This window comes from Anabrus simplex, chromosome X, assembly GCF_040414725.1.
Source record: "Anabrus simplex isolate iqAnaSimp1 chromosome X, ASM4041472v1, whole genome shotgun sequence".
NCBI classification, from domain to species: Eukaryota; Metazoa; Arthropoda; class Insecta; order Orthoptera; family Tettigoniidae; genus Anabrus; species Anabrus simplex.
This window is the reverse complement of record NC_090279.1, coordinates 154,230,444-154,249,757: the sequence shown is the minus strand read 5'-3', so window position 1 is coordinate 154,249,757 and position 19,314 is coordinate 154,230,444. Positions and strand designations below refer to the sequence as shown.

At 37.6% G+C, this 19,314-nt stretch overlaps 1 protein-coding gene across 8 annotated transcripts in view; it reads left to right on the top strand.

Annotated features, from left to right (window-relative positions):
- Positions 1–19,314, top strand: part of LOC136886732 (serine/arginine repetitive matrix protein 1) — a 104,488-nt gene that overhangs the window by 76,967 nt on the left and 8,207 nt on the right. For 4 of the 8 annotated variants that reach the window (XM_068230737.1, XM_068230743.1, XM_068230740.1 and 1 more), the window contains 3 exons: positions 7,846–7,929; positions 12,111–12,208; positions 18,241–18,316. In XM_068230737.1, the coding sequence (XP_068086838.1) occupies positions 7,846–7,929; positions 12,111–12,208; positions 18,241–18,316 (258 nt within the window). The remainder of the gene's footprint in view (positions 1–7,845; positions 7,930–12,110; positions 12,209–18,240; positions 18,317–19,314) is intronic. The other 4 variants (XM_068230739.1, XM_068230741.1, XM_068230738.1 and 1 more) reach the window with 3 other exon arrangements.

Here is a 19,314-nt window from a genome sequence, read left to right as displayed (position 1 = left end):
CAACAATACAACTGTTGCCTCCGAAGTCTTTCTGCAGAATGGTGCGCTGATTCTTCAGCTGGTCCATTAACTAATGAACAATGACTACACGATTGATGACGAACATGGCTTCACATGACCCCTACATGAAGGCAACCCCAGCCAAAAACACATGGAAGCTGAATTTTCTGGAACAGTCTGTTACAAACAAAACACATGTTTTTTTTCAGAAAATTTAATTTCAAGGACTATGGTGCACTTTATTCTTTAATAAGACCAGCCGTTTACCCATTATTTTAGTTGACATAAGTAAAAATTGCCTACCCTAGCAAAATCCCCCACTACTGAGCTTGATAGCTGCAGTTGCGTAAGTGCGGCCAGTATCCAGTATTCAGGAGACAGTGGATTCGAACCCCACTGTCGGCAGCCCTGAAGATGGTTTTCCGTGGTCTCCCATTTTCACACCAGGCAAATGCTGGGGCTGTACCTTTATTAAGGCCACGGCCGCTTAAGTTATAATTAATTAGGTGGAGCAATTTCTCAGCTTGATTTATTGATTAATTTATTGGTACGGACCATGAAGTGGATGGTTTGCAATACAGTGAAATACATCTAAATCAAAGGTATCCGTTGCGAGACACGAGATTTCAAGCTATATCCTTACCACATTTCACCTCAGTTGATCCAGTAATTTTTGAACCTGTCTGGAACAAACACATATATATATTATAAATCTTTATTGCAACCAATGGTCATATAAAGGAATAGAATACATAGCACTATTCACTACAGAGACTTTTCAGAGAGTAGGCTCTCTTTGGGCACTCCAAAGCGTGGTAACGGCCACAAAGTCTATTGCACCATCGACATACACAGTCACTATTCGGATCGTGAAAGCGGAGAGTAGCACAAGCCTTGTGGTGAAATCCGTGGACCGCTGCACGGGTCACCGCGTGTCTCAGTTCAAAACAACTTTGTTGCCAGTCAGTTGTAGTCATTGCATCGGTTGTGTAGAAGTCACTCCATATTTCGGTCTTTTTAAATTTCAAATTACGCAGGAAGTCTTGGTATTCTGTCGTCGATTGCAGGGTCATAGAAAAGCGTAGGTCTTCGATGAAAAACAGTTCTCTTGTCAGTTCGTAAACAAGTCTCGAAGGCGTGTATTTGGACACACAAAGGATTCGTTTAAGGAAGGTAGCTTTAACCCTTTCTAATTCCTTTAGGTCTTTCTTTTTCAAGAAGGTCCATATTAGTTCTAAACCGTAAGTTGCAATTGGAGTAATCTTTAGATGAAACAGTTTCATTGCTGTCTCAATTGATCATTGATCGATGTGTTCTATATCATTTATTGCTATTATTGCTGCAAGAGATCTTTCTTTCACGTGAGCTGAGAATGTTTTGCCATTCATTTGGAGAGTTATTCCAAGGTATTTGAAAGAGTTCACAGAATTTAGAAGACAATCTTCAAAATAGAAAGTATCTGCAGCCGCTCGTTTTCCTCCTCTTCTAAAAACCATCACTACTGTTTTCTCTTTGTTAACTTCCAAACCGGCCTCTTCACACCATTTTGACAGTCTATCAAGTGCTGTTTGTAGTTCTTCTCTACAAGACGCGACAATAACCATGTCGTCTGCGTATAGATAGATACTTGTCTGCTCTGTAACGATGGCTTTCGTTATGTCATATGTTGCGACATTAAAGAGTAGTGGACTCAAAGGATCTCCTTGAAGAACTCCTATAGTCTGTAGGATTGGCTTAGACTTTGTTAAGTCATCATCAATTCTTACATAATTTTCCGATAATATATTTTTTATCAATTTTATGTAGCAGTTTTCATCGCAAATCTCTCTTAATTTCTCTAGGATCAATTTCCTATTTGTAGAATCGAATGCTTTGCGAAAGTCAACAAACACTGCATACAATTTTCCTTTCTGTACTTTAAGTGCCTCTTGAATGTCTTCCATCAAACAACGTTGAACGACCTCTTCTGAACCCGAATTGTTCTTCCGGTAATTTGTCATCTAGTAGATCATTCAGACGGTTTGCTAGAGCCTTCGTTAATATCTTCAAAAGTGTACACTCTAAAGCAATTCCTCGGTATGCATCTGGGTTGTTCACATCTCCTTTGCCTTTATACATCACCTTTATAGTTGATTCTCTCCACTTATCTGGAATTTTCCCTTGTCTGAGACATTGATTCAAGAGTTCTGTAATTGAGTCCTTTAGTATAGCCCAGCTGTCTTTAATATGTTCGTAGAATATATTATCAGGTCCCCCTGCTTTACCGTTTTTACTGTTCCGGACGTTGTCTTCTAATTCATCTGTCGTAAAAAGTTTTATTGGAGCTCTGTCATTGCCGTCTTCGTCGATCAAGTCTCGCGTCTCTTTTGCTTGGAGTAGTGAGGTGAAGTGATCTTCCCAGACTTCCAATGGGATCTGTCTTATGAATTTCGGCTGCCTCTGCTTCAGAATTGAAAAAGGCTCTTCTTCGGCTTTCTTTAGTAGATTTTCCTCAGATATTTTCTGGAACTGTTTCTTTGCTTCTTTAACTACCCTTTTGTATTCTTTTCTTCTTACTGCATATTCTGTGAGTCTTTCCTGAGTTTGGCTTTCCATTACTTGATGAAGGGCCCGTAACGTTTCTTTCCTTTTAATGTAGCAAGTTCGGTTAAACCAGGGCTTAGCTTTCCTTTCCTGCAAACTTCTTGGTATAACAGAATCCTTGATATCTTCTATAGCTCGAAGGGATCCATTCAGGTCGCTGAGATGTATTATTTCCATAATCGCTTTCACCGAATCAGAGTAAGCCTCCAGTTTGAACAAATCCAGTTTCCGCGCCGGTGGTTTCAGGGGGGCGATGATGATAGGTGGGTCGATGAAGCCTGAGAGAGTAATTTCTACAGGCAAGTGTTTCCTAAATGCCACATCTCTTAATACTGAGGGTCTTACTGTTCTTGGTCCAATCCTGTTACTGAAAATCAGGTCGATCGTGCTACTTCCACTGGGGCAAAAGTATGTTTTCTCGGTCCGTTCATTGAGTAGTGAGAAACCTTCCGATTCCAAATAGGATATTACAGCATCTGCTTTTTTATTTGAGATATCAGTCCGACAGTTAAGATCACCAGCAAGAATAAGATGATCTTTTCTCCTTATTTTGGATAGCCCTGACATCAGCTCACTAATAATGTCATAGTCTTTCCACTCAGGTTGAAAATACACACACATAACTGCGAGAAGCACTGTTTGGATGATTAACACATTGTCCGACTTATATAATAGCTTAAAAGGAGACATTCTCGTTGACAATAGGCAAGAAAGACCACCCTTTGGCCTCCCCAAATCACCCTTAGTAGCTAGCACATGAACTGCGTATCTCATATTAATACATGGATCCTTGATTGCAAGAGTCTCTGAAAGCAACACTATATCATACACAGAAAAAATGTCGAATGGCAGTGCTCCAAGTACACTTTCCAGTCCTTCTACGTTCCATACTAAGCATTTTATGTCAGATCCTGCATCATTTGCCTTGCTTGTTGTCATGTCTTTTATTATTGTTCCATGTCTTCTATCTTTAGTAGAATCTATAGGGACGAAAAGTCACTCCTGGCCAAAAATCTTCATTATCGAGCTTATCCTTGTCGAAAAACGGAATTCCAATTCGGAAAGCTTTTGTTGTTGTAGACCTGGAGTTCAGGAGTGTGCATTCCCTGATGTCTGCAATTCCGTTTTCTTCTAGGTAGGATATTAAGTCTTCTCTTGTTGCAGCCGTGTTCACTTTTCATGCCAGACGTTCTGCTGCACATAATTTTCCAACATTCTTTTTGGTACCTATACCATGTCTCTTTTCCCTCAGTTGTTGCTGTTCCCCGCCTTGATCATACCTTTTCTCGGACGATGTATGTTCGTATCCTCTATTTTGAAAACTACCTTCTGAATGTTGTATTCGCTCCTTATTTTTTATTATTACTGTTTCGGTATCTACCGATCTATCTGTTCTTGACGAAAGCTGCCTGTGACTTTTCATCTCAGGTTGGATTTGGGCTGTCTGGGTAGAGGTAAGATTTGCGTAAGTTATTTCTTTCCTGTGAGTTGATAGACATTCGGTTTGGTGGAGTTGTGCCTCGAGGATAAGGGACATTTTTGACATAAGGACTTCACTCAGTTCTTCCAACTTCCCTTTCAAGGATTCACAAGACAATTTGTTCTCTGTTACGATTTGTATTATTTCACGATCTTCTGGCGGGGACGTATTCACTCCGTAGGACTCTAGTTGGGTTCTACAGATATTACACATCCATAACAGATTGCCTTTCTTCACTTTCAACGCATTATATTCCGTAGAAGTCAATTGTGTACATTCTTTGTGAAACCATAGTTTACAGTTCCCCTCACAGCAAACAGCGCTACCTATGTTGTCAAAATCTCCGCTACATTTCCCACAGCGCTGGAGGCTATTGTTACTGCTTGTATCTTTAAGTGAATCAGGCATGATATCTTTCAGCTTACCCTCTTTGCGTCCAAGATGTCTCCTCTCAAATCTTAAAGACGTGCGGATTAACTCCCCGAAAACTTCAAGAAATAGCTTAAGCACCTACGAGATAACACCTTAACACAATCACTATAACACAATGTTAAAATATATACAACTGAAAATGTATATTTAGCGATATTTCTCTAGTATCATTCATTAACTTACAACATACGCTACATTCGACTATCCAACCGTATCCAACATTGGTCCAACAATAAAGATATCCATATATCCATATATCCATATGTTAATAGTATAGATAAAGAACAGCAGTAACAACAAACTGATGAAGTCGGACTGTCTCAGGGAAATTCCCAGAGAGACCAGCAGCACATCTCTCACTGCTACAAGTGTTCTCATAAAATAGCCTTAGAAATTCCTGTGCTTGGATTAATTTGCATGCTACCGCCTGGGAAGGGGGGGGGGGGGGGGGGCAGACGAAGAATACACCCATAGTATCCCCTGTCTGTCAAAAGAGGTGACCAAGGGATGATTGTATTAGAACCATGAAACTACTTGTGATTAGTATCATCACGCGGGGAACACCATGAGTCGCCTTTACTTGCGACTAGTACCACTATGTTAGGTTTGTGATTAGTAGCAGCAGAGAGTGGTTCACTGTGGGTTTCCAGTACCCGTGATTAGTACCATCGTGAGAAACACCACGTGCCTGGGTGTTGCCTGCGATTAGTACCATTGTGGGAAACACCGCGGGTCTGGGCATTTTGCCTGTGATTAGTACCACTATATGAGTGACACCGTGGGTCTGCTTTGCCTGTGGTTAGTACCCACTATACGGGAATTCCGGCACCCATGATTAGTACACCTAGGTGAGGAGCACCATGGGTTTGCGTTGCCTATGAGTGGCGCCATTATGAGAGAAACACCATAGGTCTATGCTACTTTTGATTAGTACTGCAATATGACAAATACCACATTTCTACTTTACTAGCGATAAGTACCATTGTAAGGGGCCATTTACCTGGATTTTGGACCCCTTTAGACAACAATCGTCCTCGATTCAGCAGGATTGTGCTTTAGAAGCAGCCCTTGGTCAGTAATACTATTGTTTATGATAGTTTCTGGGTCGGATCCACTAATCATCAGCATTAATTTGCATGCTAGTGTATGTATAAATTGTTCATCATATGTGACCTGTTCAGCAGAAAGGGACCCAAAGTCAACAATGGAAATTTTAAAGTAGAGCTGAACAAAAGTGTCAGGAGTGTAAAAATTTTATTTCTATGTTTTGACTTATTGCACTATCTATGGGTGTTCTTAACAAACTATGTTTTGCAGCCGTTCAATCTTCACCACTCTGTCATGAAAACTTTGTGCATTGGTAAGAAAATTAGTGAAAGTTGTAATCGCGTTTTTCTCAAAATACAGTATGCTTAACAGTAACAGTTAATAACTAATGTATTCTGAAGTACTGCGCCTAGAAGTTAGAACTCTCTTTAGAATGCTCGGTATCGTATCCAATCTTAGAACCACAAAAATCTGAAAAATGAAAAATCTGACTTTACATCCCTTTTTGCACAGTGTATCACATATATTTAAAAATTTTCTTTTGAACTAGATACTATATTTATGCATTTTGAATTTAGGATTATTATTATTATTATTATTATTATTATTATTATTATTATTATTATTATTATTATTATTATTATTATTAAAGCTCCTTTATTGTGGCGAAGTTAGGGCTCCTAGACCTTTCTTACACTTAACTACTTCGTGTATATAAATGAGTACTATTTACAATGAAAATTTCAACAATTTACACTTTAATATATAGTAACAATATGAAAACTGAATTGACCTAATTTAAACGTATTAAATCTTTACAACCTGAAGTATAAACTGCAACAAGCCGGGCTGAGTGGCTCAGACGGTTCAGGCACTGGCCTTCTGACCCCAACTTGGCAGGTTCGATCCTGGCTCAGTCCGGTGGTATTTGAAGGTGCTCAGATACGTCAGCCTTGCCGGTAGAGTTACTGGCACATAAAAGAACTGCTGTGGAACAAAATTCCAGCACCTCGACATCTCCGAAGAAAACATAGAAGTAGTTAGTGGGATGTAAAGCAAAGAACATTATTTTATTAAACTGCAACATGTTACAATAAATAGCCATATTCACTCTCGTTCATGCATTCCATTCACTCAGGATAGACTGGAAGTGCTTATAAGATGATGCTGGCAGAGGATTTTAAAGTACGTCTAAGATTTAGTTTCCTGATGTCATTGGGGAGTTCATTCCACCAGCCCATTGTGGTGATCATGAACAATGAACAATCTGTTGTAGGTTGCGGTTCAATGTACAGAAATTTCTAGCGTACAACCTGACCCGGTATTGAACAGGTGTAGTGAACTAAGCTATAGAAATCTGGTAGATAGGTAAGTAGTTGCTTGGAGTCTTATGTCTGTCATTCATTCGTAACCAATATAACTGTCTATAGTATGGGAATATGTGGGCATATGGACGTACGTCAAATGCATACATGATGCATGCATTTTGGGCACATTGCAATCTCATGCCTTGAACATTATTGATATCAATAAAAACTGTATCACAGTATTCGAGAATTGGAAACATAAGTGACTGTATGATCTTTATTTTCAGAGAAATATATTATAAACCACTTCAGGGAATGCAGGCTTTAATATATCTTTTTGCACACATTTGTCACATGTTGCGACCAGTTTAATGTTTTGCTTATAGTCACACCGAGATTCATAACCGTTTCACAATATGGTATATTTTAGTGCCACAGGAGGAATATCCTATCATATTGTTTTAACACGTGTAAGTTTTAGAAGTGCCAATGATTATTACTTGCGTTTTAAGAGGATTCATTTTGAGATTGTTACTCATTGCAAAATTACTTATAAGACTTAAATCTGCGTTAACTTGTCGTACAGCACCCTGAATTTTATCAGTTCTTCATTGTAGTAGATCTGCAGATCATCAGCACACCGTGTATGTAAATTCCAAATAGCAGCGGTCCAAGTACAAACCCTTGGTGGATGCCAAAGTGTTTAAGCCACTCAAATCTGTTATTATTTACTGTGACACACTGACGGTGATTTTTGAGGTACGAACTGAAAAAGTTTATTGCCATCTTACTGAAATTTAATGAATCCAATTTCGAAAGTAGCAGTTGAGGAACAACGGTATCAAAAGCATTAGAAAAATCGAGTAGAACCAGTACAGTCGAGTGTCTGAGATCTGTTAGTATAATTATCTTTGTAGCCTTACTTTTGTCGTACTGTTAATGCATGTGAGTGATAATTACTTTTAATTCTTCTCCATTTGCATGTTGCGTGCGTAGAGTCTTCTCAGCGCCGTGTATTCTTCCTTGACTCTAATTCTGCCAGGCAGAATGCTCCCTCCTTCAATGTGACCATTCCTAAGGGTAGGTACATTTATTGTGATTGCATATAGTTTAGTCTGGTAGGAAGTGTTGCATGTGAGTTCAAGGATATGTTGGTAACAATTCCTTATCATTTTTTCCCTAACAGTACAGTAATTTTTTCTAACATTCAGGTGTCCTAATTCATTTTTCTGAAAACCCATGTTTTCTAATGTAGTGGATACTCATTAGCACATGTTTGAAGGGACTAAAATATTTAAACATCATACTTGGGGTAGAATACTACTGAAATGGGCAAAATTTATTATGTATTTAGGCTGGTGATGTGACTTTTTAAAAATTAGTTTTCACAGATTTAACTATGCTACAAGTTACAATACATGTCTAGAGTGAATTGCTTTATTCTCTCTCTTTTTTTTCCCCCCAACTTGTGTTTGAATTCATTTCCGTTAATACAACCATATCGACACCAACAACAAACCTTGACTCAATTCGTCGAACAGTATTCATTGCTTCTATTGCATTTGACAGCTTTGACACCAGTGTTGATTCTGTTTCATCCTCTGCGTCATCAGTTTTCTCTTGCTGCTTCTTGGATGTATGCTGATCCAGTATTTCCTCAGTCATCATAGATTGGCAAGCAGCAACACTGTCATAACATTCTGTGTACTTGGCAGATGTTATGTTGTCTTTCTTCCCCTGAGCCGGGTTGAGTGGCTCAGACGGTTGAGTCGCTGGACTTCTGACCCCAACTTGGCAGGTTTGATCCTGGCTCAGTCTGGTGGTATTTGAAGGTGCTCAAATACATCAGCCTCTTGTCAGTAGATTTACTGACACATTAAAGAACTCCTGCAGGACTAAATTCCGACACCTCGCCGCCTTCAAAAGCTGTAAAAGTAGTTGGTGGAACGTAAAGCCAATAACGTTAACATTATTTATACCCCACTACCTTGCATCAGCTGCGTCTGCAGTTTTCACTTGCGGGTATGACGTCGATTGAAATTGCTCATTGTGAGGTTTTCAGGAACTGAATTCCAAGTGGATTTTATGAAGTGCATTGCACTCAAGACGTTTTATCTGCCTCATTGTGGACTAAAGGGTAGCAAACTCTCTCCGAACAACCCTCTTTCCATAATGCTGCTCTACACATCAAGAGGCTGCAAGATGACGTGTCCAGTTCGCTAAGCAAAATACAGCTTTCACATTCCAGAGATATTGCGTGTCAGTACGATGTAAAGAAACAAAACAATTTTCCAGTTTTTAACATCCATCTGAGCATCCAGTGCATGTAAATATTGCTCATATAGTATGGCTAACACCTAGGCTTTTGTATTCAAAGTGTATTTCCGTGGAAGCACCAACAATGTAGACCCTTTCCCTATTCAAGGAACCACTTTTCTGTTCCTCTTTTATTGCATCACAATAGGTCTGTCAGTCTCTCTTTATATAACTTATCACCGTGTCATTTCTCATCCTTAACAGGTAGAGGATGAAAAAATAGTCCTGTTTCATCTGCATTGAAAACATCATTTGGACTGTAATTCTCGAGAAGTGATGCCGGTGTAGTCTATTTCAAAGTATCTACGGTCTCTGGGTTCACGCTAGCAGCCTTGCTTCGAATACGTCTGTACACTAGGTTGTGCCTGTTCTTATATTTCTCGATCCAACCACACTTTGTAAAATTTTGTTACTAAGGTATTGAATAAACTAGTGAACACAACGCACATCGACTGAAACAGTCAAAAGCTGATCTCTGTAGGCTAGTTAATGAGGGAGAGAGCAAGCGATAGAAAGAGACAGCAATAATTTCACTTCTAGGTCAAGGACAGAGCTCATATACTGTCAAATAAAATGTAAGAATTTTACATGGCACAAGATACAAGTAACATAATTTTGAACTTAATTCATCAATAATGTTAAAAAGAATATATAGAGGGAGTTCAAGAGAATATACCGTATTTCATTGGCAAAATAGTTAAGTCTTTGTTATTGTTGGTGATTATTGCTGTACTTCGTATTCAAATATTGCACTGTTGGCATACAGTGTAGACAACAAAAATAATTAATCATTCCGTACAGAAAACAACTACACGGTTCAACCTGGAAGAAGAACTACATAACTCTACATAGCGTGGAAGTTTCACATATAATTAATCAGCCGATTCCTGTATTTTGATATTTGTAGTTCTTCATAGTTCAGGTCTCTGGTGTACTTTGTACTTTGCACTTTTGATCTTGCAGCATTTAAGGGCAGCTTTAATTTCTGTTAGCTTGGGGGGAAAAAATATATCTGTCTAATAAGTATTTAGTCTTAACTACATTTCTTTTGTTTCAGTTATTGTAATTAGGATGTAAGTGTAGTTTAGAATGTTACTGTAGTTATCTTATTAGAAAGTTGGTATTAGTATGTAATTCTTGTGTAGTTCAGGGAAAATTATCTCAAGAAGTCGGTTCTCTACATTTCTATTGTTTATGTTAATCTATTGTAATCAGTGCAGTTTAGAGTTTTAGTGCATTTAATTTATTTGATAGTATCTTGCTTACTGTATTTTTTTTGTAATCCTTTTGATATTTCAATATTTAACAGCAATTTTCATTTCTGTGGGGTGCATAATAATTACAATAATCTATGTACAATATTTATATGTTTAGAGAAACTACATATTTCTATAGTTTCAGTTAGCCTTTTGTTTATAATTAGGATACACCTAAGTAGAATTGTAATGTACTTATTTTACTTCGTTTTATTGACGTGAAATCCTTGTGTAGTATCTTCTCTGATAGATATGTGTATATATTATTCTTTTTATTCGCAGAATATGTTATTTTATTTCTGGTGATATTTTCAGGTTATATTTCTGTGAACAAGATAAAAGTATGACTGAGTGAGGTAGGTGTTAGCAGGCATCAAGGAACATGAGGGAAGACGGAGCAAATTTGCGAGAGATAATTTTACTTATAATGGAGAACAGGAATGAAAGTAGGTCTCCCTCGATCAATATACAAGGTACGGTAGGTCAGCAAGAGGAAGGGATAGGAAGGGGAGAAGTTGTAGGAGACAGGTGGAGTAACATTTGAAGGGGAAGGAAAATTAAGGCTAAGGGTTCTCATCGGGGAGTGAGTTCAGGAGAGGTATCAGTGAGGAATAGGTATGAATCACTGCAGGTAAAGCAGCAAGGCGAAGATACGGAACAGGCAGTGTTATAGTGTAGAGGAAAGGCAAGGGGAAAGGGAACAGTAGGAAAGAAACGTAGTAAGGGGGAGGTGGAAGAGGATTGTAAGTGGGAGAGGAAAAAGTAAATTCTGCAGCCATCAAGGAAGTGAAAGGAGATGCAGGGATGTACTGAGGGCAGTGGAGTTGAGGCGCAGGTTTGGATGACTTTGATGACGTGTGTGATAGCGTAGAGTACCAGAACTCTTCTTGATACGCAGTTCACCAAGCAAGTTGGTCATGCAGTTTGGGACGTGCAGCTGTGAACTTACATTCGGAAGATAATGGGTTCAAACCCCACTGTTGGCAGCCCTGAAGATGGTTTTTTGTGGTTTCCCATCTTCACACTAAGCAAATACTGGGTCTGTACCGTAATTAAGGCCACGGCCCCTTCCTTCCCCACTTCTAGCCCTTTCCCTGTTCCATTGACACCATAAGACTTATCCATGTTAGTGCGACGTAAAGCCAGTTGTAAAAAAAAAAAAAATGCATTTCATCAGATTCAAATTTATTCTGATTAATTTGTTCTCTAGTTTGTCCTTGACCTTTTGAAGTACTTTGAATTGTTTTTCCATCAATGTCGTTAGTTTAGATACTGCTGTGAGCTCTTAAAAGGTGCTTTTGAAAGTACCAAATGCTGAAAAATTATTTTACGAGTGTGGTTAGTTATTAAAAAAATTAATGGAAAATAAGGCATTGTTTGTCAGACCCACTGATATTTTAAACTTTATTTTGTACATGTTTACCCTAGTCACTCCCATAATTTGATCTTTATTTCATATCGTGCCAACAGCCCTGATGATCTAGATGTTAGTTCTTTTAAAACAACAATCAACTTCTTTCTTTACCAAACATTAGTTATGTGCTGGTGTTCATGTGACTTGGCCTTCTTAACACTGTCTTTCAAGCCTCGGTTGTAGGCAATTTGAACTCTCTCGTGTGATATTTGCCAGTCTTGTGCCATTTCATTTGGTTGCTATGTCTGCAATAATAACAGTTCTTGATTTTTCAGGTGCTAAGTACAAACCGAGCAGCTCCTCGTCCCCTGTCGTGAATCATGAGCGAAGGAGGGACAGGATGTTCAGTTATGTGAACCTTAAGAAGGGCAAGGTAAGCAAAGTTGCTGGCACCTTAGGAGTGTGTTCCTTTGTCTCTGTAACTTCTAAATGGTTACTGGAGAACATAGTGAGAGCCTTTGGTTGCCCACGATGTCAAGTGGGAAGAAACCTGCAACTTTTTAATTTCCTTCCTTTCATTATTTGTGTACAGTGGTAATGTTCCATCTCAATGCATGGTGTTTGCTGGAAACTTAGCCTCTCCAAGGATCACTGCCCAGAAAACACAACAGACCAGATTTGCACAATGTTCTGCCTTCAGCTAGGACTACCACCACTGCTACTAACATAATAATTATATGGTCTCTGCTACAGTGTGCAGGCATTTTAATTTTAAGCCATGCCAAACTGTATATCTGTTCGACGATCTGTGGCTGAATTTTTAATTGATTTTGTCTGGTAAATACCAAATGTGTCAGCAGAGGTCTTGTACGTGCCGACATCATGCGACGTGGATTGTGGAATGGACGTTCTTTCTGACTACCTCGGGCCGGCTCAATGGCTAAATGGTTAGCGTGCTGGCCTTTGGTCCCAGGAGTCCTGGGTTCGATCCCTGGCAGGGTCAGGAATGTTAACCTTAATTGGTTCATTTTGATGGCACAGGGGCTGGGTGTATGTGTCATCATCATCATAATTTCATCCTCATCACGGCGCGCAGGTCGCCTACGGGAGTCAAATAGGAGAAGACCTCCATCTGGCGAGCCAGACTTACCCTCGGACACTCCTGGCACTAAAAGCCATATGCCATTTCATTTCATTTCTGGCTACCTCTACCTGGTTTGAACCTGCGATCTTGGAATCTGGAGGCTGACACTCCATGGAGGTTTCATATTTACACATCCGTGAGTTTCAAAATAGACGATACAAGGTCGTCAGACTAATCAAAAAAGAAAAATCAGGTGAAACGAAAGAAAGATAAACACACAGGAGTAGTTCGTGACATTTGAAGCCATTTCTTTTCAGTTTCAACTCAGTTAATTTTTAACTGTTAGGTTCTTCAGTTTACCAAAACTAATTTTGAATAATAAATTTATAAACTGCCTGAAAAAGAAAACTAATGGTAACAGAATTATTCCTGAAAAGGACAGATCCTCATACAGCTTCGCTAGCACACATCCCCATATGAGACCAGCAGGGGAGCGAGTACTTACTCCTCTACTAAATATATTTTCTTTTCAAATCCAAGCTAATTTCTGTGTAATTTATCTTTATTTTAGACTCCTTCTAATGTTATCTTTCAACTTGGTACATTCTTCAAGTTCTCTGTCATCTTATATTTCGTCTATTTTATTCTTTTTAACATTTTTGAGAACTTCAACTACTTTAATTTCAGAGGTGTTCCCCTAGCTATAGGAATTATACAATACCAAAATATCAAAGGAACATCTTTTTTTTTTTATTAACCCTCTGACAGGTGCTCATAAAAATTATACATGACCAGGCGTGCGGTGTACTTTATACCCCCACACCTTGTAATATCTCATCACATAATAATGGAAAATATCTCATTTTTACCCCATTTTATTTACCCACATAATTAATAATTGCAAATTTTACCTTATATCTTGTAACAAGTGAAAATGCAACGATAAAAAAGTATTTGTACGCTTAAAAGGCAGCATCCTTCACGTTTCTTCTTCACTAATTCATCAGCGTTTACTTCATCCACTGCAGGTCTATAGTATATGCCGAGGAATGCTCAGATATTGGATGATAGTGACTTTATGGTTGCTCTTTCTATGAGGTGGAGTTTCGTAGCAGATAAAAGACAACCATTTCAGGAAAGTCCTTCTGGTTACCTTAGAATTTTCAGAATTTGAACAGTGGAGACCTTGAAACTTTTTTACAAACTACTGTATGTTCAGGAGTGAGTATAACACTGCCATAGGCCATCGACTTGTAATGCATGAAACTCTGTAAATATTGCTTACTTGGTCATTCGTATCTACACCTCCCTTAGTCGCATTATAATCCATTATTATTATGGATTTTCCAGTCTCAGAATCAATTTCTGAGGTATCGTGCATTGTATTACAGAATACATCTCTGTTGTTTTTACGAAGTGGGACCTTTTTCCTCAGATTCAGTCTCATGGTCACTTCTAGTGACGACTTCATGTTTTTCATTTTCATATTTGTTTTCCTCTGTAATTTGGCTATTTCCTCGAGCACCATTGTCTTAAATTAGTGGGAAAGTATTGTAGTTGAAGAAATAGTTGTTAGTATTGCTTAGTATTGAAAAGCTGGACTCCTTTCAAAGTTTCACATTGTAACTGTTCGTTCTCCTCATCAAGACACTTGGGGAGATGAAAGTTATTACCTTGGAACACATGAATATCAAATGAACTATTTGTGGCTTGCCCGCAAATTGCCACGCAAATAGAAACAACATTCCATGGTTTCCCATTTCTCTATGTGATGTTTGGGCACCAGGGTTACAGTTTTAAACAAAACTGTTAACCAAAATTTATATTTACTAGCATAGAGACTTATACTTAAATCACAGGGGTAGGATTTTAAATAATTAACCATTAAGTATCGCTTAAGAAAGAAAATTAACGCAAAATAAAATACAAATGAATTTTATTATACAAAAAATGAGATGAATCGGAAAAGTTCCTTAAAGCGTGGAGGGATTTAGAATTTACTTTACTGAATTTACTAATTGCATGCTTTATCTAATTGAAGCTCACCAATTGCAGCTTTCTTTGAAGTCATCGGGTTTCCGTGGTTACTCGTTCTCTTCTTCTCGATGTAGAATTGGCTCCATGGACATCCTGCCTTCCTTCTCTGATATGGTACAGGCTATCTGGACTAGCACTCCCTAATTGCCTAGTCTTTAAAATTAGACATTGGCCGTATACTTGTAAAAACTGATCAGCGTTGATCGTATGAGGAGAAAATTCAGAGATATGAATTTTTCTATATTAGTAGAAATCTCAGTCCAACTGAGCTATACTATTTATACGGTACAGACTTGTACCAAATTCCTTAGACTTGAACTAAACATAGTTCTTCGTCCAGAAGATTTACTGAATATAACACAAGCCGTAAGCTTGTTTCGTCTCACGCAGATCCGATAACATAACCGCAGCTCAGTACTGTATCGAAGCGATAACACATTGTACAAAAATAACTGTCACGGAGCGACCACACACTGTATCAAAAATCAGTAACGTCGTTCACAGTAGATGTTCTAATAGTAGATAGGTTCACAGCAGAAGTAGTAGTTAGGATGTGAGTTCTCATAGTAGTTAGGTGCCGTTCTCGTGGTGAGAATCTCTATATATCCGGGCTCACTGGTAACAGTTCAATCTCAAAACTCATATACAACGAAGTAGCTGATTCGCAGATCGAATTATCAACTCCCCTTCTCTTCTTTCTTGACAAGTCCAGTAGTCGTGTCGATGTTGTAGCTGACCAGCTTGCAAGCCTCGCGCGCGGGTCGCTGTTTACTAGCCTTGTCTCGTGAGTTAAACCCAGTGAGTCATGCAAATTTCCACGCTCAAGAATAACCTTTTCCGTATACACAAATATGAGATGAAATAACAACTATATTTCAACATATTAACCAAGTCCAATACATAATAAATTCCTATCTTTCATAATATAATAATAAATAATAAATGATGTTATATATAATATGATTGCAAAAACCTTATTTACAAATGCTTGACGTAGAATAAATATGTTATTACGAATAATTGCCGATGGCGGATAAACTTGATATCAAATGATATCGCGTAAAATGATATTATATTAAATTAGTAGGGCTGGAGTAGCCTGGACAGTTACAACATAATACATTAATTCATTGTCGATACAGGCTCGAAATATAAAATTTATTTCATGTAACCGGCAGAGCATGTCAGGATTTTTGAAAGTCCATTCTACACGTCGTGTCCTACGATGTTCGCACATAAAAGATGGCTGGTGACAGGTTTAGTGTTTACCCAGTAGAATTACAGTAATTAAAATTCAGCTACAGATCGCCAAAGCAATATCTGGTTTACTCTGGTATCTGGTGAAATAAATCGGAACATTGGGAGCCTTGACAGTGTCCCATCAAAATACCTACACACAGTAGCCGAGGATGATGATGATGATTATTATTATTATTATTATTATTATTATTATTATTATTATTATTATTATTATTACTACTACAAAAAAGAAACGCTCTAGAAATCATGTAGTGCAATGAATGCTTGCATTTCAGTATTTGATGTGCATCCCAAGAAAATCTGAAATTATTCCTTGTTAAAAAAGAAAATATTTACAGCTGTTTTTGTTCCATGGAAAAGCTTTTCATCCTTCAACATTTATTATTGTTAGTTCTTATGACTACGTATGACGTCTTGTCCTTAAAAAATCAAATGTGAGTGTTACTTTGTGATAAAAATCTTGAGGAATCTGTCCGTATGTTGAGCATAATTGACATTGATATTTTGAGTTGTTCAAAAACGTGGAACATTGAATTTATTGGTGGAACATTTGACTAGGACTGCATGGTTGTTGGTGGAGTACTGCGTAAGTAATCCCCTGGTCTAAAAATAGAAAAAATGCTGTGATAAAAATGAAACACGTATTGGGAACTTGTGTAAGCAACATTTGGTTACTCACATCCTGTTCCATATGAATCAACCTGGACATCAATTATGCTCAACATACGGACAGATTCCTCAAGATTTTTATCCCATTGAATAATCTTGATATCTGATTATGTCTCTGATCAGAATTTGTGGCATTAAATATCATTACACCATCACACATACATCTTGAATTAAGACTACCAAGTCTAGTCAGAAAAACACCATGTAAAAACATACAACTTCCATGATACATATTTTACATGTGAGAGAACACCTTATGGTGTTAAGTTGAGATCTGTTAAATGGGCTATATGCAGTTGAATACAGATCTTCATAGAAGGTCTTATTGTTGTATGTAACAACACATAAACATACAGGTTAGCATTTGCTAAAATCTTAAGGTGTTTTTTTACACTTGACTGAAAACAAGATTTAGATCAAATAAGTTCAGCAATTTTTGGTGAAGGCCGTGGTTCCTATTAGGTTGGAATGTTCTTCAGGGGAATTTCTCTTAAAAGTTTGCAAGCTAAATGCCAGGCTTGGTTTCATAAAGATGTTAAAGAGTATCCTCACAGGTCTCCCATCAGCTTGGTCAGCCTGTGTGCTGTCTTGAGTTTACAATACAAGCTAAAAATGAATTTTATTTCTTGTAAACTGTAATTTGTTCTTTTGTCTCATAAAATAAGAGTCTGAATCGTCTAAATGAGTGATAAAAAAAGGTATTTTTAAAAAATAACAAAGGCATCATATAAGTGAATATTGAATCAGGTTGCAAATAGTAACTTGTATACTCTTCAGATCAACCGCGGGTAATTTTTGCCAAGAGGTTCTGAGTGGCCCAAATTGATCTGTGAGAAGTGAAGTCTTAGTTCATAAAGAGAACGTTATCTGTAGTAATATTGCAAGCACTCCAGAATGTATTGGAGCATGATTTATATTAATTTTGATAATTTAGTAAATAAATATGAAATTAAATAAAGGGATGTATGTATGTCTACCCCTTAGTCCAGTTTCGTGATATGGAGTTGGGGTAAATAAGTAATGGTAATAATGTCATGGTCTGGCAGTAACCTATTTCAACACAGGAATATCATTTATTGTTTTTATTTTTCCATTCAAACTCTTTGGGTTGCAGCCTGCCAATGTCATTTATCACACTTTCATTTATTCAAACACCTTTAAATGTGTGGTTCCACCTTGTCAATACCATTAACAGTCTTGTTTTGTTGCTAATGGCCTTTCCCTCGGGTCACTTAGCAGCAAGGTGGTAATTTGTTCTGGTTTGTAAGGCAGATTAAAGATGATACTGCACGCGACAAGTTTGATCTTTATGACAAACGTTTCAACTATTGAGTAATATTCACTAATAGAACCAAGGTTTCTTTTAATTGTATCATAAGATAATTCTAATTTAAATTTGTTTTCTTGTTTTAAAGGAGGATAGTTTTGTGGCCCGCAGTATAGGTCAAGGTCCTGTTTTGTTTTTCGAGTATTTGACAAGCAGCTTTCTCAGTAAGTTTCTAATTTTAAACATTTTTCAATGGTAAGATCCTGGAATTAAGTTTGTTCCTTTCTTTATGTATTTTAGAATCAGGAAAGGATTGTAAAGTGACCATGAAATAATTAATGATTGAGAGAGTCAACAGTAGGAGCTGCCAATGCTTAACATCTTTCGATGCATTGATTTTGAATTTTATACAGATACACTCTTTTAGCAAGATTGTCATTAGATGTTTGTATTTTATAGGGTGATATAGTGAATGTTTAAAAAAAAAGATATATACAGTTGAAATCGGTTATAATGACCCCGAAGGGACTGCCAATCAAGGTCATTATAGCCGTAAGTCACCGAAACTTTTTACCTTTGTAAAAAAGTCATGTCTGCAGGTCTTAGGCTCCATACTTACATGGTTAATTAAAAAAATTAAGGTAAAACTTCAAACATAACTGATATAAGTACTGTATTTACAGTACAGTATTTGTGGAGTAGAGCTGCGAGGAATTTCATTGGCTTTCGCTTGATCGGCACATTATTTTTTCTTTGATATTTAGACCATCTAAGTAAAGATTCTTCAATATCTTTGTGTTCATATGATCTGGCTCGCTTGTTTTTTTAATTTTCTTCGAAAAGATACTGTATTTTCTCTCTGTCCTTCCAAATTGTACAAATCGTTCAGTTTGGTACACCCAGTTCCTTCACGATGCTGACCGTTTGTTTCCCCATTTTCTAATCGCCATATTATGTGTAACTTTTCTTCATTGTTAAACATTTCTCTTTTCTGTTCTTTTGCAACATCTTCACAGCGATGCTTGCCTTGACTATTTAACTTGACTATTTATCTACAATAATAAGTGTTACATTCTTGTCAGCAATCTCCAAATATGTAGCAAACAAAAATCAGCATTGGACATTATAGCCAATATGTTTATGCGAAAATCAAAACACTGTCGTTTTATACAATGTGTCGCAATAATCAACGCCGTGCTAAGCGTGCGTGTTTTTTTTTTTT